Source organism: Vespa velutina, chromosome 23 (assembly GCF_912470025.1).
Source record: "Vespa velutina chromosome 23, iVesVel2.1, whole genome shotgun sequence".
Classification (NCBI taxonomy): domain Eukaryota; kingdom Metazoa; phylum Arthropoda; class Insecta; order Hymenoptera; family Vespidae; genus Vespa; species Vespa velutina.
The window spans coordinates 955,001-982,500 of NC_062210.1; the positions used below are offsets into that span (position 1 = coordinate 955,001).

A 27,500-nucleotide genomic window follows, 5' to 3' on the forward strand; every position below is an offset into this window, starting at 1 on the left:
CCTATCCTACCTGCACTCCCTTCACCTCTCTCCCTTTAAGTCTCCTCCCTAAGAACAACGAGTAAGGTTTACTTAAACTTCCTTTTCAGGCTTGCTCCTCCTCCTCCTCCTCCCCCCCCCCGACCCAACCAAACCATTTCTACCCTTCTTCCCCTCCCTCAAGCTTGTTACTTTCCGGCAAACCGCGAAATACTTTTGATCTCGGCATTCAAATCGTTCTTTGTCTTCTTCGGCAATACACAACGGTTTATTTTCATTAACCACGTACTAGACAAAAGCACTCTTTCTCGAAAAATTCATTAACGATGAATTATTTATATAATCGTTTCGAAAGCTTTTATGGACTTACCCCCGTTCTACCATTTTCTTGTCTCTCTTTCTTTTTCTACTTTTCTTTGACAATTCGTTCCTTCTTCCGCACGTGTCTCGATGAAAGGGGGGGGGGGGGGAAAGAAAGGAAAAGAAAAGAAAAGAAGGAAAAGAAAAGAAGGGAAAGAAGCAACAGGGATAATAAAAAAGGAATAAAAAATAAAATAAAATAAAATAAAAAAGAGAGAGAGAGAGAGAGAGGGGTAGACTCACTTCACAACATAGAAAGTAATCGAAGCGTACTCGTCTTTCCATACGGGAGACACGAAATTCTGATAGAGTTCATTCAACTGGAAGTGGTTCCTTCCCCTTCCTCTTCTTCTTCTTCATTTTCTTCTTCTTCATCATCATCTTCTTCTTCTTCTTCTTCTTCTTCTTCTTCTTTTTCATTCTTCTCGTGTCCTCTTCTCGTGTCTCTACTCGTCTATGAGCAAGGAGAGTCATAGCAAATCGAGTGGCAAATCTGCCCTTTAATCTCGACCCTCTTTCCGACGTAAAGGGTTAAAAATGAGCGTCGTTACGTTCACCGCGCTTCTCCCCTCTCAAACTCACCACTCCCACACACCACCCAATCCCCCACCCTCCTCTTACTCTCGATCGCGTACCGGGACCTTTTTACACGCGAACACGTTGCCAATGTCAACGTACTCGTCGTTCGTTCGCCCATGTAAACGAGTAATAAAGCTACGAGGGGTTACACATATTCTCTCTCTCTCTCTCTCACACATACATATACACACACACAGTCTCTCTCTCTCTCTTTCTCTCTCTCTCTCTCTCAATCCACGTGAACGAACCAAAATTCTCTTCTTCGCTTACCTATCTATATATAGGTATAGGTATATATCTATGGTACACCAGTGCTACGAATTATCCTCTATACGAACGTAGAATTGACGAATCGCGTACGTTTACCTAACCAATGCGTACGTTAACACGCACGCGAATCGTCGCAATCAAGCTCCAATTTGTAACAACAGTCAACTAACCGCGTCGCTGAATTTCACTGGTACCATCGATGATCGACGTGGAAAGGTGTCGGGTCCTCTGTCTCTCGCCAAATCCATCCTTCTCTCTCTCTCTCTCTCTCTCTCTCTCTCTATGTGTCTCTCTCTCTCTCTCTGTATATCTGTCTCTAGCTCTCTATCACTCTCTTTTCTATGTGCGTACAACGTTGATCGTTCACACAGCGTCTGCTTTGTCCCTACCATAAATCTTTCCCAATGATCGCTACCTGTTCTCATCCACTGTAACTATTCATCGACCATTTCCAAAACCAAAGATCTTATTTCATTCGTTTAATACCTCTTTATTGTCTATCATGATCGGCCATGTTATCCTTTCTTTTCTGTTTTTTTTTTTTCCTTTTATTTTTTACTCTTTTTACTCGGCATCAAATAAAATAATTAATTCGATTCTCGAACGATAAGTTTCCGATAGAATTGATAATGATTATCTTCGATTAAAGATTAAATAAATCTCGTAATATTTCGATTTTAATGGCATTAGCTATGAACAGTGAAATTTTATCCCATAAATATGAGAAACTTAATAAGTGAAATCGATCGACGATTTTTTTTTTCTTTTTCTTTTTTTTTTTTTTTTTTTATAATAGCTTATAGGGATTTTTTTTTTTTATGGACCTTTCGAAATTTTTCGAGTACGGAATTATTTGCGAATTTTCGAAATTTTTCGTTTCTTTCTTTCTTTTTTTTTCTTCATTTACTTGTTTTACGGTTTTGAGCTCTTTTTGTTAATTAAAAAAAAAACAAAAAAAAAAAAAAGAAACACTTTATTAATGGATTAAATGACGAATTATATTAAACGTTACAAGGTGTAAATAACAATTACATAAGTCGAAGTAATTAATTACGTATATAATTTACGCAATAATCATGATCTATTGATTTATCTCTAACGATAATGTGTTTAATGTTAAATCTATTGAATTCTAACGTTATATCAATAGTACTTACAGGATAGTATAAAAGTCCTTTGAAAATTTGTGAAATACACTTTGAACTTTTAATGGAACGGTGCAAAACAATGCCTCAAGGAGTTATAATTTTACACTAATATGTCCAAAAGTGTCCAAGTTCGAGTGTCACAGTGGTAATTATATCATAATAACAGAAACGAACCTTTAAGAAATTTTTAAATCACTTTAATCGACACCACGTATTGCGATTAGTACTATCTTCTACGAGAGCTTAAAGCCGACTAAAGATTTCTTTACATTGCTAATCGTCCAATCTGTTTATCATTGTAACCTTCGAATGAATCCTTGAATAGAGAACGTTTATACAAGGATGAAAGATATATAGAAGAAAAATGTAAACAAAATGAGTCTGTTCGTATTTTTGCTAATCAATGTATAATGCGTCCTATGTATTTACATTACGGCAAATATTCTCAATATCAAGAAGATATTGAGAATAATTTCATTCTCGAATTGAGACTCTTTCATCGTAGATATTAAAGATAATTGTTTAACATTCGAAACTTTTAATATCGTAATAAATTTAATACCTTTTTTCTTAACAGTCTGATAGATCTTCAAACATGATAAAATTTTCATGGCAAATTATGTCGGGAGAAAAAAGGAGAGAAAATAAAAAAAAAAAAAAAAAAAAAAAAAAAAGAAAAAAATTTTTAAGAAAAGAAAAGAAAAGAAAAAGCAAGAAATTCAGAAAACTTTAAAGGTACGATTTTACTTTCTTAAAGTGACTCGAAGGTACACTAAATATTCAAATAAAGTTTTCATTAAAATTAATATTCATGAATTAAGAAGTTTCGTTTGTTTATAAATAACAATTAAATATAAATTTATATAAATACAAATTAAATATATAATATATAATAAAAAAAATTATAATAAAATAAAAAAATAATAAATTAAAATATAATATATATATATATATATATATATCATGTAGTAACTCTCATTATTGATTATATTGTTTATCGATTACATAGATATATCGGGAACGTTGATTAAAGTACGAACTTAATTATTAATTATTTAATTTCCAAATTACTCCTCCTTTCAAACAATTCGCAAACATATTAACCGAGAACTCTAATGTATCGTAATAATTAAAAGTAACATGAGAATTGGAGATCGGGGAATTATCGTTTTTTCTTTTTTTTTCGAGAAAAACGTCGAGGATTTCAAACAAGACAATGAGAGTAACACGACAATACCATCGGACATCACAAAAGCTATGACATTCTATCGAGTTACATACGTGAATTTCATTCACTTAAGGTACGCGCGTTAACGCTTGCATGAGAAAAATGAATTTCCTCGCGCGCAGTGATGCCATTGAAAAGCGTAAAGCTGAATTTCTCTTTCAGTTTCCCGGATACATCTCGCGGGAGTATTTAAACGCGTGCGTTTGCTTTTTATTATTACGGGAAAAGCGACTGTGCGAAATTAGAAATATACGCAGGGTGGTACACGAAAGAGAATAAGAGGGAGATGAAGAGACAGAGAGAGAGAGAAAGAGGGAGGGAGAGAAAAGATAAAGATATAGATAAAGATAGAGAGAGAAAGAGATAGATAGAGAAAGGTAAAGAGATTGATATATATATATATATATATATATATATATATATATAGAGGGAGAGAGAGAGAGAGAATGAATAGAGAGAGAGAGAGAGAAAGAGAGAGAGAGAAGAGGATCACGCCGGGCTAATTCCTTTATGAGATACGAAAATCGCTCGTAACGTATTACGTATGCCAAGGATGGGAGCAACGTCGACACGGTATATCTCGTCGCGAGCGAAGGCACGTTAATTAAATTAAACACATTGTAAGTTCATTATGTGTAGTATAGCGAGAAACTAATGCAAAGGAGTATAGAGCGAAGTGTCGACGAGGTGGATTGGCGGGTGTGTTAACGGGGATGGGATAGTGAATGGGGGATAAGGGTAGTCGGGAGGGTAATATTCCTTTCAACGACATAATCGAAAAGCTATACCCCATAATTTTGTTCATAATTTCGTATGAACGTTTGTCGGATGTAAAATCTCTATGATAAAGCGAATTTAAATAATGAATTTTCTTTTAATTAGATCCAACGATTGATGATTACAGATCGGATCGTTTCGATGGATCCTATTTCCTAACAAATTACGATGATTTAAACGTAATAAACCGATACGCACAAATTACAGTAGTAACACACTGATGCGTTATTCGTCGAATAACGAATTGAACTCTGGCATTCCATTCATCCAGCTTTACTATTTGCAAGATTTCACCTACATATGTATATATGTATATATATATATATATATATATATATATATATATATGTATATATATATATATTTATCTATCTAATCAGTTGAGCGATACGTTAAACCAAAGTTTAATATTTACTCATACATGTGCACATTAATGATCGTGCATTTCAGCGTATACATAAAATATTGATAGGTATTAATTAATACTCTTGAGAAGAATTATAAATATTTTCAAAATGGATTTTCAAATGGGATAAGCTCTTAAAGGGATAACATTGTAGAAATTTTTGAAAGATGCACTATAAGAGAATGAGATAGGTAGAGAGAGAAAGAGAGATAGGTATCCTTGTCGATTCTGCCAAACGAAAATGTAACTTACGTAATATCGCAACAATAAAGTTTGTATCGCGTGGCAAAAGCAGGAATCCTACATTATGATCTAGACAATCGTTTATTGCACACCGCGCGAACCTATCGTGCATTAATAATGCTAATCGCGTGTATATGCCCACGGTGGTAGGTATTAATTAATGCCACGGGACGATTGTGCTCCGTAAACAATGAAATTCGGACGTGATTGCAAGCAACGTGCTATTGCAAGCCCATTAATGATTACCTCATATAATTTCGCCGCGATCGTCGATCGATAATATATTTATCGATACCAACCGGAAGTTCCGATCAAAAGCGTAACACAAAGCGCTAATATTTTCACTCGCTCTAGGGATGCGGGGGTTAGGATAGTGGGAGGCACGGGGGATGGAAGTGAGAGCGTGGGGACATGGGAGGTATAGTGTCGAAATTATTTATCCGATTTGTCGTTTCAAGAGAATGAAAATTGTTCAATAAAATCATACAAGGAGAGAATCTTTCTCTTTCTCTCTCTCTATTTCTTTTCCTCCCTTTCCTATTCGATTATTCTATTTTTCATCGTTCTCAACATCGAAAGAGAGAGAGAGAGAGAGAGAGAGAGAGAGAGAGAGAGAGAGAAAGAGAAGAAAAAAAGGAAAGAGTATTGCCTTCTCGATTACTTGATAAAAATTCTCTCCAGGTTTAAAATCGAATCATTTATTACTTCGATCTTGATAACCTTCCTCTCGTCGTCCACTTTGAAACATGATGATCGAAACTCTCGACGACGTCTCTTTTAAGTCGTTCCTTTGTCCATTTCTACGATGTCGATTTGACTGCGAAATAGCTTCGGGAGAACGTTCCGATTTCGAAAACGAGACTGACATACATATAGACACGTTTTCATTCGTATAGAAAGAGAGAGAGGGAGAGAGAGGGGGAGAGAGAGAGAGAGAGAGAGAGACTGAGAGAGGGAGAGAGAAAGAGAACGAAGCAAAGTGCTTTCCAATAGCTCGTATGTACGTACGTACATACGTACGTACGTATCAATGTATGTATGTATGAATGTATTAGTGAAACTCCATGTTCATGTGTGAAATGAAATCGAAGCGAGTATGCTCCCTCTAGTAATCTATGTTCATCGGGAAACGAGTGCTCCTACATACGAAGAGAGCTCGTAGCCAGAGCGCAACAAATCACATTACCGGATCGCCTAAGTACCTATAGCACGCATGATTTTAACGCTCGAAACCGGACACCAGTTCAATATAGAGTACCTTGAAACAAAGCGATTTTAAACGTCATTGCTCCCACATTCTATTTCCTAGTGTCTATTATCTATTATCAAGGAATATCTTTTTGAGATAATAGATTCTCATCTCTATTCGTTAAAATTGTTAAATTTTCAAAGGGAACATTATACATAGATAATAATTTCTTCTAATCGTTAAAATGTCAATTTTTTATTTATCTCATATGATCGATCTCAAATATATATTATATTATATTATCATATGCAAAGAAACTTAATTCCGATTAATACGAATATATGATAATAATCGATAGATCCATAGAGATAGGAATCTATAGATCTATAAAAATACTATCGCGATGGGTTAAATTATTAATGATACAATATCAATTTCCGATTAAAATGATATCGTGTAGAGCTACTTGTCGACGTTAACGTTCTACCATTAATGTACTTTTATCTTTCTCGTTGAAGAAGGAGAACAAAAAAAAAAAAAAAGAAAAAAAATCAATCATCGTCAAAATTAATAAATTGAAGGTGGGGAAAAGAAAATGTCTTATCTATTCGATAGAAAACTCGTGTCGACGAATTGGACGTATCGTAAAAGCTCTAAAAAAAAAACAGAAAAAAACAAAAGAAAAAAGAACACGTTCGCCATGTTTATTATATATATATATATATATATATATATACATATGTATATTGTATATGTATAAACGATGAGAAAGGAAGCATAAAATTTCTTGTCGCTTTTTCGACATAATCGCATAACATGGGACCCGTTATAAACGGTGACCCAAGAAAGAAGAGCCCGTTGAGCCTTTAAATTTTGGTGCGTCTTATCATCGTTCGCGCACGCACTAAGTCAGCCGGTCATTTATCATCCTATAAGCGGAGAGAGTTATGCGAGAAAACGCACCATTTGCCGAGGCAACCCCTCTTTACCGCTCCCCATCCCTCAAGGCCTCCCGCCTCATGCCACTCTATACAGGATATAGTAGGCGTAAAGGAGTTGTGGTAGGTATATAAGGTATATATACCAAAAGGACCCATAGCGAGACACCCTGCGGGAACACGTAAATAAGACTTTGCGTAAATGCGCTCGTTGCGATACGACGAATCCGGTCTGATCCAGCGCACAAACATAAGGTAGTATCGTGCTTTTTCGTGATATAACTCTTAAGCTCTAACGTATCGTTAAATATACTTAATCTATGATCTACCTTGAATGATTTTTTGAGGAATGATTTCTTTTCTCTTTTTATTTCTGTTTTTTCGTGTCTTTTTTTTTCATGTGCTCAATTTTTCCAACTTTATAACTTTAAATGATTTTATTGAATGAGTATCAGTATAACAAAGAACTCATTAAAGATTTTCGAAGATATGAAGAAATTTGTAGAAAAAATAATTCATCATATAACTAAAGAAACGAAACGAAACATTTATAATAACAATAATTAATGATCCCCTTTAGAAATTTCTCTAGGGAAAGAAAAAAAAAAAAGAAAAGTAAAATAAATAATTAATATTAGAAGGTTACGTAGGTGAATTGATAGTATCATTAGAGCTATGTGAAAAATATCTAAAAGGAAGAAAAGTTGAGATCAAAAAAACCCGGTTGAACATTTATTTTCCTTCGTTGGTCAGCAAAGTGATGTGAAAAGTATAGAAGTACCGCCCCGTTTTTCTCACGTAGAATTAATACACCCGAGGATCCTGAAACGAGGAAAGAACGTGCCTTTAGTGCATCATGTACGTGACGTTATTCTCTCTTTCTTCGTTTCCTCTCTTCCGTATCAACCTTTCCGGATAGTGGAGTCCCTTCGCTTAAACCTTTGGGCGTTTCATTCACATTGCGATCTCTGTTTCTCTCTCTCTCTCTCTCTCTCTCTCTCTATCTCAATCTATCTATCTCTTTGTCTGTCTCTCTTCTTAACGTTGCCGTATTTCCCTTTGGAACTCTTCCCGTACTCTCTCCTCGCATCTTCGTCCAACACTTTACCGGGGATCCCCTTGCCCTTTCAGAGATTAAGTCGTACTATGAGAATAAGGACGGAATGCTAGGACAGACAGACTCATTTCCATAGCAACAATCCGGGAAGCACGTTTTCCAAATTAACCCACGTGCTATGTTAGAATTAACTCAACTCTTGGCAAGCATCTCTACCTATGTCTCTGTCTCTATTCCTCTCCTCTTTCTCTCTCTCTCTTTCTCTCTTGGCTTTTCTCTATTCTTTTCCCTTTTTTCTCTCTTTCTTTTTTATTTTCGTTTTTTTTCTTCTTTTTTTTTTTCTTTTTTTCTCCTCCCTTTAGAAAACTGCGTTACGTGTTAATTAGATGCATGGAAGAATCCTTGTGAAAATGTAAATCCGAAAATATCAGAAATAAAGGAAAAAAAAAAAAAAAAAGAAAAAAGAAAATAGAACGATGCACCTTCTGTTCCTAAGAAAGAAAGAAAGAAAAAGAAAAACAAACAGACAAAAAGAGAAAAAAGAATAACTAAGAAAAGTCATATAACTGTAAAAGAAATATAAATATTTGTGAATAGGCGTGAACACATAATGTACATTCTATTAAATAATTAAGAAGCTACTACACGTGAGATTGTGTGGCAGTATTGGATAGAAAGAGAGAGAAAAAGAAAAAAAACCCTCCCACAGAAGAATAATACGTTTGTGAGCCAATAAAGTTAGGGGACCTGGTTAGATGGGTGAAAGCTCATCTTCCAAGGATGTTAAAGTAGAAAAGGAAGGAAATAAGTTGTGCAAGGGATGTAGGATAGGTTGGTTGATAGCGGGGTCAGTCTCATAAACCGAGTAAGTCGACCTTCTCACCCATAAAACTCAACTTCCAAGGTCTCTTTGTGTGCAGGACAGAGCTAGTTCTTGCCTCTATGGTACAGTATGACACGTGAGCCTTGGAAGAAGAAAAAAAGAGGGAAGGAAGGAAGAAAGAAAGAGGTAGATTGACGAGACAAGGAGATACAATTGGCATTAGGATGGCCAGGAAGTAAAGGAAACAGGAACCCCATAGGATAAGAAGAAGGGAATGGGGAAGGAAATACGAAGTATTCGCAAACACTCGACACTAAACGCGGAAGGGTCAATCCCTACTGCGTTTCTAGTATCTAAAGTACAAGAAGCTCACGTATTCGATTGATTATTTAAACCTTCTCGTATCTTCTTTATATATACCATCTCCACCACCACCACCACCATCAACACCATCACCACAGCCACCTTGTTTTTCTTCCTTCATTCTTTCTTTCTTTCTTTCTTTCTTTCTTATTTCTTCTTCCCAATACCTTCAAGTTTCGTCTAGCCCCTTGTCTTCTCTTTTCCCTGTTGTCCCGTAATCCTTTCTTCTCATCGGGTTCCTACTCGTATATTTGTAAATTCACCCTCGACCACGAACCGAAGGAAAAGAGTTCAAAAAGGAAAAACAAAGCCTAGAGAATTTAAAAGGAAGAAAGAATACGACGTTTTTCTAAAATAAAAACGGCGCGCCACTCTTAAAGATTTCATCGAGAATATATATTGTTAAGTATTTACGTATCTATTTACCGTTTATATTGAAAATAGATATATAACAGGTAGATTTTTTTTAATTCACAATATCGATAGAAAAAGAGAGACAGGAACAGAGAGGGAGAAAGAGAGAGAGAGAGAGAGAGAGAGAGAGAGAGAGAGCAAGAGAGAAGATGTGTAAGCGAGATTCAACCTTGAGTTTCTCAGGTTATTAATTCTTGGTCGATTTTCGATTTTAGGTCGTTTATCTCTCTCAGTCTCTCTCTCTCTCTCTATCACTCACCATCCATAGCTCGATATCTCTATGGAGATTGAAATTGTTAACCGAACAAGCGAACCTTGTGCGAACGAGGACAAATCCGATTGTTTCGAAGGCATCGCAATTCGTGGTCGATTATATAGGGTACGTATACCTTCCTTGTTCCCTGGTTATACTCTCACGGCATATCGCTTGGTTCGCGGCCGACCGGAAGGGGTAACGCATACATCCGCCTCAAATTGATTGGAATTGTTCCCCAGCTGATATCTCGTTCCTGGTGGTTCGTGGCAACTCCAGATAGACGCGCGGACTGTGCCTAGCACAAGGTGAGAGGGACAACGTGGGTGCTTTGCATTGGGTTAGGTTAGTTTGGCCAAAGCTATATCCGTTGGACCATCCCTCCTGTGTGTTTGCGAAGAACGGAAGAGAGAGAGAGAGAGAGAGAGAGAGAAGAAGGGCGGACCAACGAAGGGGTTCTTCCACGGAATTAATTTCCAAGCTTCTACCAAGAACGCCACTTACCCTCGCTTATCGTATCACACGATGCGAGAAGGCGTCGCTCCTATGATTATTTTAAGACGTAAAATTGTACACCCTCTCCTGGAATGGATGAAGACGACAGGGGGCGGGGGGGGGGGTAGATGGGGGAGGGAAATAAAAAACAAAAAAGAGAAAGGGTAAAATCAAGAAAATGGAAAAAAGAAGAAAAGATAGATCAGACGTGTGCACTCGGAAAACAATGTCTCGAGTGATTCCGAAAATGAAAAAAAAAAAGAAAAAAAATAAATAAAAAGGAAGAAAAAGAAAAGAAGAAAAAACAAGAAACGAAAAAAGAAATAAAACATTCTTCGTTAAGTCAGAAAGAACGAATGTACTCTTTAGAATAATAAACTCTTTAAGATCGAAACTTCATTCGATGAAACTCAATCGAATTAAGTTCGGGAATAGTTGAAGATAACGATAGCCGACGATCGCGTAATAAAAACATTGTTTATGAGGGTTCGCTTCGCCCGCGAACTATAAAAAGTTTGATATAAACTTTGAGTTTAGAGTCTGCTAAATGTACCGCCCCATGAAAGGAAACTCGTTCTCTCTCTCTCTCTCTCTCTCTTTCTCTCTTTCTCTCTATCTCTACCTCTTTCTCTCTCTCTCTCTTATACCACACATTTCCACGTTCCTTTCCCTAAAAGTTTTATGATTCGTAACAGCAACATACATACATATATATATATATACCAATATATAAAGATACAAAAACGTATATACCAAAGCAAACTGGCAACGATTAACGAAAAGATTGTCCATGTCTTTTGATACTTTCGTTTCGATTCGATATACGAACTTTTATAGCCATTTTTAAATAAGATTTTATCGTCCATTCAAACGATATCAGCAAAGATTGTAATAAGATTCATATCAGTTAATAATAAAAATTTAACATAAGTAAATACTATTACTATTACTATCACAACTACGTGATATTACTATTACTATGACAATTATGTACATACGTACGCGTATCTTCATAGGAATAATAATAATAATAATAATATATGTATGTATATATACTTTTACAAATGTCCTTGTCGAAAGAAATATTAAATTTACGAAGATCGAAAATAGTACTCTTGTACTGACCTTCAATCCCATTCGGTATACTTTCAAGATGAGAATTTTATGAAACAAATACCTTACGTTAGAGACATATATACACACACACACACACACACACATATAGATTCTTACGTACAATACGTATATACATATAAGAAAGTAGATAACATTCTCTGAAGCTGGTTAAGGAAATATACATACATACATACATACACACACATATATATATATATATACGCATACACGTATGTAGATACGGATTCCGCGTCCCGCGGAAACAGGAGCACGTACGGTGACATAGGGAAAACCACTTTCCAATCGATTTCCAGTATGTAATTGCGAGTACGCTGCCGGTGGTAAAATTTGACAGGTAGTGAATATACGGAGTTGATCTCTGACGGCAATAGCGTCGTAGAGAGCCATCGATTCGGCTGATTGAATTCTCCCTCCCATCTCACTCTATCTCTCTTTCTCTATTTCCCCCCTTTTTCCCCCTCTCTCTCTTTCTCTCTCTCTCTCTCTCTTTCTATCTCCCATTCTGTCTTTCTTTCCATCTCTTTCTTCGTTTTCTTCCCTCTCTCATTCTTTCCTTTACTCTTTTGTTCGCACAGGCTCGTACAACCCTCATAGAAGAAAATTTCGTGGATGTCTTTATAGTATAGAATTCTACGTTCGTAGAATTTCCTCGTTAGCTGGAATGATACTCTTTTATTTGAAACAAAAGAAATGAGAAAAATCGAACTAACCGTTTTCGCTTTATCTATATTTATCTCTATATATATATCTCTCTCTCTCTCTCTCTCTCTTTCTGTTACTTGACGTCATCCTCAAAATGCCACCGAACGTTTACGGAGACGAACGCCGGCCGATTCTCCTATAAAGGTACAAGAACTAATAAACCACGAATGAACCTTCGCTTTCGGCGATATACGAGCGAGGTGAAATGCTATTGTGTTTGGTGCCTCGGGGTTGTCAGCTTCGTCCGAAAGGGCAAAGGGTCGAGAGACATATAGTGAAGTATTAACGCGTATATACCTATGTATATAATATATATATATATATATATATATATATATATATATTATATTGTACACACACACACGCGCACGTGCACATATGTACGTGTATAAGAGGACAATGTTATTGCGGGTCACGGACAAACCTTTCTTACGAATACAATGTACACACACTGTGTGTATGTATATGTGTGTATATACGATATATATCCATATCTCGATGTATTTACGGAAAATGTGTATGTGTGTATGAAAGAGAGAAAGAGAGAGAGAGAGAGATAAAAAGCGGCTTTTAAATTACCTGATAGAAAATAACGATCATTCAACGAGTATTCGACGCACTGCTAATCCCAACGGACGATGAATTTCACGCCGTTAATTCGGTCGACGACGAGTAACGAGAATAAAACGATTCGGTCGTGCGTCTTTTAATAACGAGCGTAAAAAAAAAAGGAAAGGAAAAAAAATACATATTAAAAAGAAAAAAAAAAAAAAAAAAAAAGAAAAGAGAAAAAAAGAAAAAAAAGATAGTGCAAAAAAGAAAATGGTAATAAAATAGAAAGAAAAATAAAGAGAGGGAAAAGAACAAAAGGAAAAAAAAAAAAAGAAAAAAAAGAAAAAAGAAAAAAGAAAAAAAAAACAAGGACGTGCGCAGGTACACACGCTTATAACATCGTCGGTGTGGTACGGAAAACGATTATCGGGCATCGAAATCAAACGAATCGAGCGTTGCATTCACATCAAAGCCATCAGGAAAGGTCGGTTAACTTTTTTAATCAAACCATAAATCGACTCTTTTCCCAACGGTAGAGCTGACAATTTTGCGGCTTTATCTAGGTCGACCATGTTCCGCGTATACGACACAGCGTGTAAACGACAGACGATCTGTCATTAGGAATGGAATAAATATCGTATCCAAGAGAAACGAAGCTAATATCCTTCGTTGTCGTTGGAACGTCGAACCTAGGCCATTGGAATATCAAACCAAATTACATTTTCATATATCCAGATATAAATATATACTTTATTACGTATAATTATATTATTTTCATTATTAATTTAATATTTCAAACTTGATATTCAATTACGAGAAAAATTATGATCGTTTATGTTCTTAATTATTACGATTTATAATAAGAATAAAGATTAGAAATCTATTTCGATAGAATAACTTAAATACATTGATTATTCTATTCTAATTTATTATCACATTAATTTTTTTCATTTACCTACTTTTTATATACAATCTTATATCATCTATCACCTTTATTATGTTTAATTATAATATTATTTCTTGAAGAAAAAGTTACGTGCATGTATGTATGTACGTAGGTCAGCGTTGAATTTTTGTTTGCACACGAATTGTAAAAATAAAAGATCATTTTTTTTTCTATCTTTTATTAACTATCTAATTAATCATATAATTAATTATCTTAACTTATTTAATATTACAAAACGATAAAGGTCTTACTGCAAATTAAATTTTTACAAATTTTCTATTCTTAATTAATGTAAGAAAAATTTGATCAATGTTTCATCAGACTAATAGTAAGAATAAATATTAGATTTATTAATTATTAACATTAGAAAATCGACGTTTACGATTCCCTTTCGAGATTTTATTTAGGTCAGTATGTCGACTTTAATATTTAATGGATATTTATAACGATATGTCAGAATGAAAGGTTTATTTAGATTGAATAAATTTATCTAATTATCCTAACTTCATTTATTATCGCATTAACTTCCTAATTAACCATCCTTTTTTATCTTTTCACACTTTTCTCCTTTATCTTAATTATCTTTAATTACAATTCTTTTTTTTTTCCCCCATCTTCTCGATTGCAAAAAAAAAAGAAGTAAATCACCTTACAAAAAGTTATACAGGTCGAAGTTGAATTTTTGTTTGCACGCGAATGAAAAGGGAAAAAAAAAGAAAAGAAAAAAAGAAAAAAAAGAATGCGAAAATGTTATCTCCACTCTATCTTCCTTTATAACATATAATAATTCTTCAAATAAAACAATTTCTTAAATTTTCAAATCTTTGAATTAAACATACAACATACTATACTGCGATATTAAATGAAAAAAAAAAAAAAAAAAAAACTCAATTTAATTTAAATTTAAGTTTCGTATTGTTAATTAATGTTAGAACAATTGTATCCAAGGATTTATCAGAATTAGTATTTCCCCGCTTATTATCAAAGATAATCCAAGCGCGCTACCAATAGGATTCTGTTGGTTTGCACGAAAAAGGAACGATCACTATGACGACGATTATTGTGACCACTACGCGAAGCCACCATTTTCTCGAACGTTTCTGCTAATTATCGAGGGTTAATGGAATTCAGGAATCCACTTTCCTTAGCACGAGCTAAACTTTCGGTGGGTGGTTGTGTGATGTGCTTTGGGGTATGAGGCCATTTCGTATCCCAAGATTCAATTAAAAGCCAATGGTGGGAAGAGAGAATGGGGTGGGATGTGAGAACTGAAGGAGGGAGAGAGAGGATGCAGTTTACCGGTTGGTCACTTTTCTCTCTCTCTCTCCCTCTCATTTACTCTCTCATACTCTCTATCCCTCTTCTCGTCCTCCTCCCTCCCCCTTCTACTCCTCCTCGATTGAACATTTTCCGAAAGCCCACCCCCCCCATAGAGACACTCTGCTCTACGCGCACAGGTCGTTTGCTTCCAGATGTTGCCTTGGATATTGGATAAAAGTTTCTCTGCTCGCGGAGAAAATAATTTCACAAACCGACCAGAGCCGTTACCCTTGCCCCCTCTCTCTCTCTCCCAACCATCCACCCACGATACCACCTTTCCCGCCCTTACCGCCTGCATTTTCTTTCCCCTAAGAAATACCTCAGCCTCCCCACCACCCACTCTATATCCCTCGACTTACGCTTTCCGCTATATATTTCCCTCCCCTATCTTTCGTCTTCCGTCTTAACCCTTCTCCCTCCTACCACCTTACCACCTAACTCCCACCCCACCTATCGGTTTAGTTTCTTACACGATCAAACGACTCCTTTGAAAATTTTTCCTTTATTCGTCGTGTTTCTTTTTTTTCTCTTTTTTTTGTTCTATTATCTTTTTCACGATCGAAGAACAACATCGTCCTACTGCATTCGAGACACTATGCATACGCACTCCTACAAAAGTTTTTACGAGAATAAAAGGTTTCTTCGAGATCGATCGACAAACTTATTTTTTAATGTTATCCTTTGGATTAAAGATCAGATCGAGATTGTTGTAAGAGTTTAATTATATGCGAATTGATATCTTTCAGTATCGCTTTTAAATAATGCATACCTTTTCTTTTCTTTATTCTTCTCTTTTTTCTATTTTCTTTTTTTTCTTTTTTTTTTTTTTTATTCTTTCCGATATTTGTATCTCATACGTAATGTATTTATAAATATTTTTATTAATAAACAACCATCTTATACATTTATATATATGTATATATGTAGATATAAATTATATAATATCTCTTATTAGCTTGTTATATTTTCACAAAAGTTTGTTTGAAATTGACTTGCAAATATGCCTTAATATATGTAGGATGTGAGAAATATAAGCATAGGATTCTAAGTAAATATACCATGCGTTTGCATGTGTACTTATGCGTGCGCGTATGTATATATATGTGTGTGTGTGTGTGTGTGTATTATGAGAAATAGAACTTATATCTAGGAGTAAACCAATATATACATTTCTAAAATGTATCGAGTTGAGATAAACATTAGAGTATTTCTCCCTTTTCGTTAATAGTAATAATTCCCGTAGTGGGAAACATCACGTGTGTTAATTTATAGACATTTATAAACTTTATTCCAAATTAGAGTCATCAGTGTCATTAAAGCAATCAATGATGTTAAGAATAATTCAAAGTAGTTAGAAGTTAGTACAGTCGCGATAATATTCTATTGAATTGCGTGTACCAAATAATTAAATAAAATATATTATTATTATCATCGTTATCATTATTATTATTATTGTTATTGTTATTATGAAAATATTATATGATTTACAAACGATAACTTATCATCCTATGCTTTATTCTCTTTTATATATTGGTATCTAATGAACGATTAAATGATTATAAATAAAAAATAATTACATTAATTTTACGGTGAAACACTTATCATATTTAAATTCTAATATACAATGTAAAATCAATCGTTCGATAACATTGTTTATTAACGTTAAAAAAAATTATATATATATATATATATTAATTGTATTTAGAAAATATATATACTCGTGTATACGTAATAAGCCGGATAAAAATTAAAAAAAAAAAATATTAATTCTCCTGTTTTAATGAAAATTTCACTTATATTTTATTGTAAATAAAAATATGAATTAAAAATATGAATTTGAAAGAAGAAAAAAAAAAGAAAGAAAAGATGAAAAGAAAAAGAAGAAAAAAAGAAACAAAAGGAAAAATAATCCTAGAGGGGGAGAATATTCCGTGGCATGGTATCAAAGTTCATATTAATAATGTCTAGTATGATCCGGGATGTCCCACAAGTTCAATAATCCTACGGGAAACTTGGAATGTCAACAAACATCGAATACACGAAACTTCCCTGTTAATAGGAACCCATGCGAAATGTAATGCATCGGTTGTACGAACACGCACGCACATTCGAGGCTTTATGTCATAGACATAATTAATACTTACCGTTAAGCACGTACCGACTAGGTTGGTAAGGTACCTTCATTGATATCGCTATACCATTAGTATCAGCTTTGGGAACGGCATTTACGTTTCACGACACTTTAACTATGGTTATAAGATTCATATCAAACGTCCATTTCAACATCTACGATACCTGATAACGATAACTTTTATGTTATTTTTATTCATGTACGTTAATCAAAATTTAGTATTAATTTCTATATAAAAAAAAAAAAAAAACAAAAAAGAAAAAAGGGCAAAAAATTTATCATGGTACAACAGGTACATGCTCGTACGTATTATTGTTATTATAATCATCGATATTTTCTATTATAATATTAAATAACCGGGTACGGTATATTTTATACAGTCCATTCATTACCAGTACTATTTTCGTTGAAATTAATTATCGATTTTTATAAAAGTAGGAAAAATGTATCGTTACGTTATATACATGTATATATATATATATATATATATATATATATATATATATATATATATATATACGTATATGTGTATATTCGTTCCACCTTTAATAGATACGTGCTTAATATTATAGTACTCCTGAGACTTCGCATATTTCATTATTGGTATGTTTCGATAGAGACATCATATAATCGAACCTTCGAGATATCTGAGCTTCTACCTACTATTACCACCATCATAACCATGACTACCCGCACCACTTCTCTAAATTCTGAACTCCACTATTTACTCTGCTATTTACTCGATACTATCTTCTCTGAAGACAAGAGAGAGAGAGAGAGAGAGAGAGAGAGAGAGAGTTCGATAGAGAAATTAAATTATTTTCGGATCGTTCGAACGTAAAATACAAACATGAGAAAGAAATGAAAATAGAAATGATATATAAATTTATAATATAATTACTAATTATTGTCAATTACAAAAAATGGTACGATCAAAAATAATTTGAATTCATTCGAATATATAAGATTAACTTTTGATAAACTCCGGTGCCCTCCTACGATATTAATTAATTAATATCGTTCTTTAATACGTTTAGATACGATATGCAAATACTTTAACATTAGTTAATGTATGTATATAAATATAATGATTTTATATGATCAAAACCGTAACGATTCGTATCATATGCGATTATTGATTATGGATACGTTGAATCGTCCGATAAATTATTGCAATAGGTAGATCCCCGGTGTTTAAACGTGGAATTTTCGGGGTATACACTGGTTGACGGGCAGTAGCATATACCAGTTATCGTCGATGTAACACTCGGATGATACCGTGATTACCGCGACACCAGTAGAATTAATTGATACAGTCACCGATCATACGGCCATTCGATTCGAAGCTAACACGAGTTACTATTTAGTTCGATTATCCACGTGAATACCTTATACATAGATAAATATATCTATTAGTTTATCACGAAAAATCATCTTAAATTTTATCTTTAATTATATTTATTTGATAACAACGAGAAGAATAATTTACGACAATAAAAGAAAAAGTAAAAGTAAAGTTAATTTCCTTTCTTTAATATAAAACATTTTAAGATTTTTCTTAAAACATTTACTTCAAACATTTCGAACGAAAAGGGAGATTTCGAAAAAAATGATGAAAATTATAATACGGAAGATAGAAAGAAATAAAGAAGATATAAAGAAACGACGTATCAGTGTCGTACGATCGGTACGATTATTCAACCTACCTATCTGCTAATCGTTTCCGTCGTACGATTTAACAATCCATTTGTTTCTTTCTACGATAGAATAGGAAGGAAAGTGTTTAAAGACGTGATAAGCTTTGAGAAAGAGAGAACGGAATGAAGAGAGAGTGAGCGAGAAAAAGAGAGGAAGAGAGAGAGAGAGAGAGAGAGTAAAAAAAAGAGCATCCGCTGTAAAATACATACATACATATATACATATATAACTATATACTTCTTTGGTAAGGTGTATCTGTGAGATACATTAATCAAGACTGTAGATAAAAAGAATTGTCGTGTTGAAAAAGAAAGAGAGAAAAAGAGAGAGAGAGAGAGAAAGATAGAGATAAAGAATTTCTACAGAACCATGATTGCTATAAGTATCTTGTAATATATATGTGTATGTGTGTGTATTTATTTACACAATACAAAATGTTATAGAATAAAATGAAATGAGTTATCTACGATAAAAAATAATATCATATTTAAAAAATAAGAAATAAATTTTTGTTATGTAAAAGATAAAAGAAAAGAAAAAAAGTTTTTATAGCTTTTATCAGAAATTATAACGTAGATTAAACTTACATATTAATATTTCTAACGGAAATTAAAATAAATTCTGCTGACGTACTCGACAGACTGTCGTATTTTTCAATATCTTTAAGATGTTCGATTTAAATAGGCGAAAGTATCAATTTCCTATTTTAAATGAAAAACTGACTGACTATGATGAACACGCGGTACAATATATTATGTATGAGATATATATATGTATATATATATATATATATTTATGAGAATTGTTCGAAATAAGATGTAATTGAATTTGATTAATTTAATAATTTTTATATTATTATAATCATTACATATTTATTAGAAATATATTTTCAGATAATACTTTTAAATTATTAAATGGATTTGATACGAATGATCGTGACTTAAATTTTAATCGTCTTGCACGAAGAATATTCAGTTCTTTTTTGCTTTTTTTTTTTTTTCTAATTCATTCGAAATATATTCATACATACAATAACAAGATTATTATTATATTTATTTTTAATAATATCGTATTCGATATAAACGATCGTATCTTAATTAACGAAAAAATATTTCTTTTTCTTAATATTATTATATATCGAAAATAGAAAGGATTGAATTTTATTTGAATTTATTGAATTATTATTATTATATCATATCAATTCTTTAATACAAACAAATTATAGTAAGAAAATTGATAGGAAAGATTTCATATATCATTTCGTATATGATCATGTCTTAATTCTCTTATCAAATACGAAGAATATTTCTTCTTTTCTATGAAAGATAAAAATGTTGGAATTTTATTCGAATACGACGTATGTACATACGTACTTCTAGAATGCATACGTTGAAGAGGATCGAAACTATCAGACATATATACATACATATATACATATAAAAACACATATACTTATGTCTGTGTGCGTGTGTGTGTGTGTGTATCTATAAGCAAAGAATCTCTGTCGAATGCGTGGCATTACGAGGGTTTAAAATGTGCATAACAATATCGCTTCTCTCGAGCGCGACGTATCAATAACTCTGTATAAAATATTGTCATACGGCGATATACATAAGCACGATATTCTATAGGCATCTATCAGTTTTCTTTTACATATACATATGATAGTAAATATCTACGTGTACGTACGTACGTCGTACGACGAAATCGTTTTCTCCTTGAAAATCGTACTCTATTCTGGATACATACATATATCGATGACGAACGAAAAATATCCATCACTGTGAAATATGTCCAACGAATAGGAATAATCGAATCCCAAATGAAAAAGGAAAAATATCCTGGAGAATGAATATTCTGTCTAAATACAATGCAATCTTCCCCTCCTCCTTCCCCTCAGCCCTCGCACACATCCCTCCCACCTACTCCTTCCTCTTTAACCCTCTCCGTTTCCCGACAAAATTTTGTTGATACAAATAATACTTATGTTTAGCTATCAATTTACAACATATCTACATATATACGTACATATGTATATCGGTGTTTCTAACATATTAATCTCAACGATTTGAAATAATGTTACTTTCGATGAAGTTCAAACAATTTAAACCAAATGGCATGGCATGTAAATAGTAATAGAAACATTTGTTGCCTCGATTTCGACGAAATACATATACGCCCAAAATTACGGGTTGCTTTATTACAAGATAATACAACTTCGAAATTTATATCTAAACGTAGATGTAGGAATTTGAAATTTGAGTTTCCCCAACTGTTGAGCAAATTATTATGTCGAGTGTATTAATTAATACTAGTTTGCCTACAGGAAATAAATTATATACATATAACGTTTAAAGATGTTATCTGTGTATGTATTATTAACTATTGATTATATACACAAACATACACACACACGCACATATAAACAGAGAAAGAGAAAGAGAGAGAGAGAGGGAGAGAAATAGTTATATGAAAGAATAATAATTAACTGTTGGAATTAAATGCGAATAAAAATAGAAAGAGGAAGGAAGACATGAAAAAGAAACAGGAAAAAACATTAAACGTTTTTCAAGGTGATCATCCATCGGATTGATAACGAAAGGTCAAAGAGGTAAAGTAAAGGACCGAGGTTATCCGCAATATTATGAATAACGTTGAAAATAAAAGATCATGTGAGAAGGCGTAACAAAACGTGAACGAACCGTGTGTTTGTGCGCGCAAACGTGTTTGTGACATATGAAGACTAATGGAAACCAGAGAATTCGAGAGAAATGGAAGAAGTATAGAAATAAAGAGCTTCAAGAGGGAGACAGAAATGAGTGAGAAGTAAAGGAGAAAGAGAAAGAGAGAGAGAGAGAGAAAAAGGAAGAAAGAGAGAGAGAGAGAGAGAGAGAGAGAGAGAAAGGGTGAAGACTCGATTACACGTCATCGACAGACCAGGGCCTATTCGCTTGCAATCGGTTTTTCATTATGGAAACCTCTACCGATTTTATACGAAATTATAGATTTAACCGACTATCCTGAAATACATTTGGAACGTATTGTGTTTTTAACCGCAAGATAATAGATACCTAAAAGCGTGCAATTATCGTTTCTTTATCAAAGATCAATATATACGGCATACATATCAATATACGTGTACATCGTATAATATAATAAATATAAAATAATCCAATATATATATATATATATACATGGTAATCTTAAATCGATTGAAACATTATTTCTGAAAATATTAAATAATTTTTGGACGATCCTGATCCATAACATTTTTTATCTGTATCGTATTAAAAACTTGTAATTATCATTTCTTTATAAAATACTGAATAATCGTTTTATGTATGCTCATTTCAATTTTGGATGATACTAATCTGAGATAATTGTTTTTTTTTTTTTTTTTCCATATGTATCGCATTAAAATAATATTTCATTAATTATATAATAGAAAAAATATGTTATATTTATATAATGAAATTAATATAAAAAAAAATCATTCTATATATCTGTCCTAATCTTAAATGGCTCTAAACGTAAGTTAAGAGAGAGTGTATCAAATACTTTTAAATAATCCTAAGGAATATTTTTTGCAAATTGAAAAATATTTCTTTTATGATAATTCTGAATTTATATATATATATATATATATTTTTTTGTATGATATATAATTATATAATCATGTGAAAATTTATTTCATTAAAATATCTTTCGTTCTTTTTAATACATCTGGCGCGATCTTGGAATATGTCGGCACAACCATAGATCAATCTAACTTAAGAATCTTACATAGAGGGCATTACTATATTCCTTGCGTACTGAATGACAGTCTGCTTGGTTTGTGAAAATACGCATTATCGTCTGGTATTAAACAGCTGATCGATGATTATTTTTACATAAAAATAATATAATAAAAATAGTAACTAAATTTAACATGTTATGAACCAGCACCGCGTATATAAGATAATTTATCCTGAATAAAAGTCAGTAAATAACAGTTTAATATATAATTCAGTGACAATGACCAATGGATATATTATTGTAACATTGTTTATTATGTAAATAAGTATATGATTGATAATTTCTAAATCATAAAATCAACAAATCCAAAATGTCATTATCAATGGAGAATCTTGTCATAAAACAGCCGATTAGACGATTGGAAATTCAAATCAGTAATTTTAATGTTGCTATACCACATCATGTTGATTTACTGAAACGTCACAAGAGTAATATTAAAAAAGTAAGTGATTTAATAATAATCAAGTACGTTATATAAATATTATTTATAAATTTTTCATATGGAAGAAATTATTCTATTTGTAGTATGAACTTCAACACGATTGGGAAAAAGTACGGAAAGAACATATAAATGTTTCCAGAATTGTAAAACAATTGAAAGAATTGCTTTATCAGATGGATACTCTAAGGGGTCAGGTTCTAGACAATGATATTAATGAATTTGATAAACTTACAGCAACTGCTAGAAATAGTATAATGAATGCAATTGAAGAATACTTAGGTAAAGTTTTTAATACCGTTATAAAATATCTATCAAGATTAACAACTTTATTATTATTTATATTTAAATTCATATATATATATATGCATGAATTCAATGTTTACGCATGAATTCAATGTTTGCGCATGAATTCAATATTTTCAGTTTTACAATTGGACTTACCTTTATCGGGGCCTTCTTCACCCAAAGAAGAAGATGAGGATGCACAGTATGCATTTAGAGATCATAATGTCCAAATGCACAAAGAACATGAGGATTTGGAACGACAGCAAGCATGTTTGCATACCTGGACAGATCTGCAAGATGATATATGTCAATTACATCAACTTTTTACTGATTTTAACAAAATAGTACATGTAAGTGTTCACTTCACTTGTTTAAAGTTATGTCTAATAATGAATCATTTATATCTATTACAATTATGTTGATACAAGGATCAAAAAGAATCTGCAAATAACATAGAGAATAATATTGAAGAAACACAAATCAATGTGAATGAAGGTACGAAGTTCCTTGTAAAAGCATCAAAATACAAAGCAGTAACTTATCCTTTGGCTGGAGCATTAATTGGAACTTGTGTGGGTGGACCTATAGGCTTATTCGCAGGTTTAAAAATTGGTGGATTAACAGCTCTTGGTTGTGGAATTTTAGGTAATTAATTATCAATAAAGTCTGTTATAACATTATTTTCAATGTTAGAAAAGTTTCTAATAGAACTATAAAAAATGGATATTGCAATTCTTTCATGAATTTTACTAAGTACATTAATTGTAGGATTTACTGGCGGTTCCATCTTAAAGAAAAAACAAATCACAGAAGAGAACACATATAGAAAATCCAGTAATCCATTTGAAGAACAACAAAACATTAAAAAATCTTCATCTCTCCCTGAAAGATTGAATAAAACCAAAAAAGATTTGTGACATAAAGCCGAACCTGATAATAATTTGAAAGATACTAAAGTGTGCAACATTATTTAGTCACTTACTAAAATATTTGAGTGTATTCATAATGAAATAGGTTATCTTTCAATTAATTCACTAATCAATGATTTACTTTTTTTCTTATTGGTTTTCTATAAAAATAAATTATATTAATGTAAATATTATGTTAGGGGTGGAAACACCTAATTTTTTAATATAAAATTTTTAAAATAAAAAGAAATATATATATATATATATACATATATATATTTAGGTTAGTTTTGGACCAATAATACTCAATGCTTTAACATGGCAATATATTAAGAAGCTTCTAAATTCTATTATTAGATACTTTAAATTCTAGTATTAAATACTCTAAGAAGTTTTTAATTCTACTGCTTTCTTAAAATATTTCGTCTCGCTACAAATATTCTTTTTTAGATTTAAAAATTACATATAACAAAAAATACATTTTTACAACTACAAATACATACGTATGTATGTGGATAAAAAATTTGAATATATAATTCGTATTTATATATATATATATATTGCAAATTTTGTTAATTAATAAAATGTTTTATAAAATATTATAAATAACACATTACAAATGCGAATACGTTTAATTACAATAATATTGTTTATATTGAAAGAATCATTACTTTACATCAATGGTATAAACAAAAAAAGGTTATTATGTGAAAACAATTATTATATATATGAAATAATTTATAAAATACTTACCACGTACTTATGTAAGTTATATGTGCCTGCAAAATTAAAGTTAGAAACGTTTGTAAACTTTTTTCTAGAAGCTTCTATTAACTTAAAGTCTGATGATTGACAAAGCTCGCTAGTTGCTTTTCAAAAATTAACGTCGGTCTTTATACCTTTCCTGCTAAGTCTTAATGACTGTGTAAAACAATACAAGGTTTAAAATTATATAATTAGCTTCAAAAAAAGTTAAAAATTTAATTTGTAAGATTGTAAATTTTCCATGGAAAATTATTTTTTTAATTAATTGAATTAGTACGTCGACGAGAAAGAAACAGAAAAAAAAAAGAAAAATTAAATATATCAATCTATTTCAATTAATTAAAAAATTCAAAATATTATACTTTTGTTGTTTTCATATATAATATTACGTAAAATAGATTGATTTGAAGCTAAAAAAAATTTTAAAGAGAAAGATATAAAATTAGATTTGTTACATATTACACCGTGTATGAATTCATTTACATCGTAATATTAATTCATTGTATCGTGAGAGAATAATCTCTTAAATCGCCTTTGTTTTTGTATGTATATATATATATATAAAAAGAAAAAACGGATTTTTTTATAATTAATTAGCGTTTTGGGGTTCACTACAAAAGGCACCCAATACAGTATATTTAGCAAATAATAAAATACATCGGTGTTAGACACATTACAATACTGAAACACACAATTGTGTTATATAATATAATATATATACATTTTATTAATGGTAATGCAAATTACTTAAATCTAAGGACTAAAAGTTTCTACTTAAAAAAATATTAATAAATATCTAAGAGCATGTAAATATTAAAATGACTATCGACGTGTATCGATTTTTTTTTTCTTTTTTTTTTTACGAGATTTTTACTCTCTATCATATTTATATTATCATTAATTAAGCATCCTTCGTTTTAAAAGCAATACCAAACGAATAGTCTCGTGGAAAATAGAAAAGATTTACGTACTTTCGTTCGTTTCGGTTTTACTTTCAAAGATTAGGACGCTCAGCCAGGTGCACCGATGTATGGCGTATGTTTTATATATACATACACATATATATATATTTTTTTTTTCTGGTCTTCCTTTTATAAAATCTAAATTGTAGAAAAAGATATATATATATATATATATATATATATATATATATATATATATATATATATATTTCTTCTTATCTTCTGGCTGAAAATTAGGAAAAAAAAAATGTCAAAGAAAATAAACATATCAATGTAATTATTTGGATTATAAATCTCTTCCATTGGGTGCATCAGACTGTGTGTCAAGAATTAATTTTTTTTTTCTTTTTTTTTATCCTTTTTTTTTTCTTTTTTAGTTTCCTACGATCTATATTCTAAGTTCTTTTTTTTTTGTATTTTTTTTTCTTTTTTTTTTTCTTTTAACTTTAAACTCTTTTCTTCTTTCCAACATATAAAATAAACAATTAATTTGGTCATTTTCCATAAGGTATAATTACGATACCTTGGTAGACCTTGGCAATAAGAATGGCTAACTCACGAGTTGACTTACTTGGAGAAGCAATATAATAACAACACAGAATTATATTAAAAGGAAAATTCTGATTTTGCTACATGTAGTACCAATGTGTTCTCTATGTATTCAACTACAAATGCGTTGACATATATAAGACACCAGTCTTAAATAAGTCAGATCAAATAAGAGTGGTGTATAACATTATTATTCAATATACATTTCGGATTAATACACAAATTCTTGAAATCGTTTTATATGATTTTTTCTTTAAAGAAGAAGAAGAAGAAAAAAAAAAGAACAATTTAATAATTACGTATTGACTTAATAAATAAATTAAATATCGTACTTTATCATGAGAGAAAAAAAAAATAAAAAAAGAATAGATTAGACGTTGTTGTGAAAAAGAAACGAAGAGGAAGAAAAACAAAAAAAAAAAAACTAAGTGAAAAAAAAGGATTACAATCTACGTACATGGAGCTTTGCCATTTTCAATTCGGATTATTAATTCACACCACTCTCATTCAATGGCTTAAATGTTTGATGCAGGTGATTATGATCTCTCTCCTTTCAGGCCAGATATTTCAGACTTTTTCATTATAAATATTGCATAATATATAATGTTTGAGAAAATAGTACCATTCATCCGCTTATACGATAAAAGGAATGTATTATTATTAGTTTATGAAAAGTTGGAATATATATATACATATATACATATGAATATATATATATATATATGTATATGTATGTATGTATAAGAAATCATAATCAAAACTGCAATATTGATTTGTGAGAAACCG

General features: G+C 31.8%; 2 protein-coding genes and 1 long non-coding RNA gene across 4 annotated transcripts in view; 1 reads left to right on the top strand and 2 right to left on the bottom strand.

Moving 5' to 3' along the window:
• Positions 1-2,629, bottom strand: part of LOC124956735 — a 12,525-nt gene extending 9,896 nt beyond the window's left edge. The window contains exon 1 of the long non-coding RNA XR_007103357.1: positions 2,346-2,629. This is a non-coding gene — a long non-coding RNA (uncharacterized LOC124956735). The remainder of the gene's footprint in view (positions 1-2,345) is intronic.
• Positions 2,630-22,821: 20,192 nt separating this feature from the next.
• Positions 22,822-24,916, top strand: LOC124956713 (syntaxin-17). The gene is made up of 5 exons (XM_047512887.1): positions 22,822-23,245; positions 23,329-23,524; positions 23,669-23,880; positions 23,959-24,175; positions 24,299-24,916. The coding sequence occupies exons 1-5, from the start codon at positions 23,114-23,116 to the stop codon at positions 24,445-24,447; spliced, it is 906 nt and encodes a 301-aa protein (XP_047368843.1). The 5' UTR covers positions 22,822-23,113; the 3' UTR covers positions 24,448-24,916.
• Positions 24,917-25,792: 876 nt separating this feature from the next.
• The window catches only part of LOC124956711, a 338,980-nt gene continuing 337,272 nt past the window's right edge, over positions 25,793-27,500 (bottom strand). For both annotated transcript variants that reach the window (XM_047512882.1, XM_047512883.1), the window contains exon 23: positions 25,793-27,500. This exon is cut by the window's right edge and continues 2,631 nt beyond it. The gene's annotated coding sequence lies outside the window, so the exon portion shown is untranslated.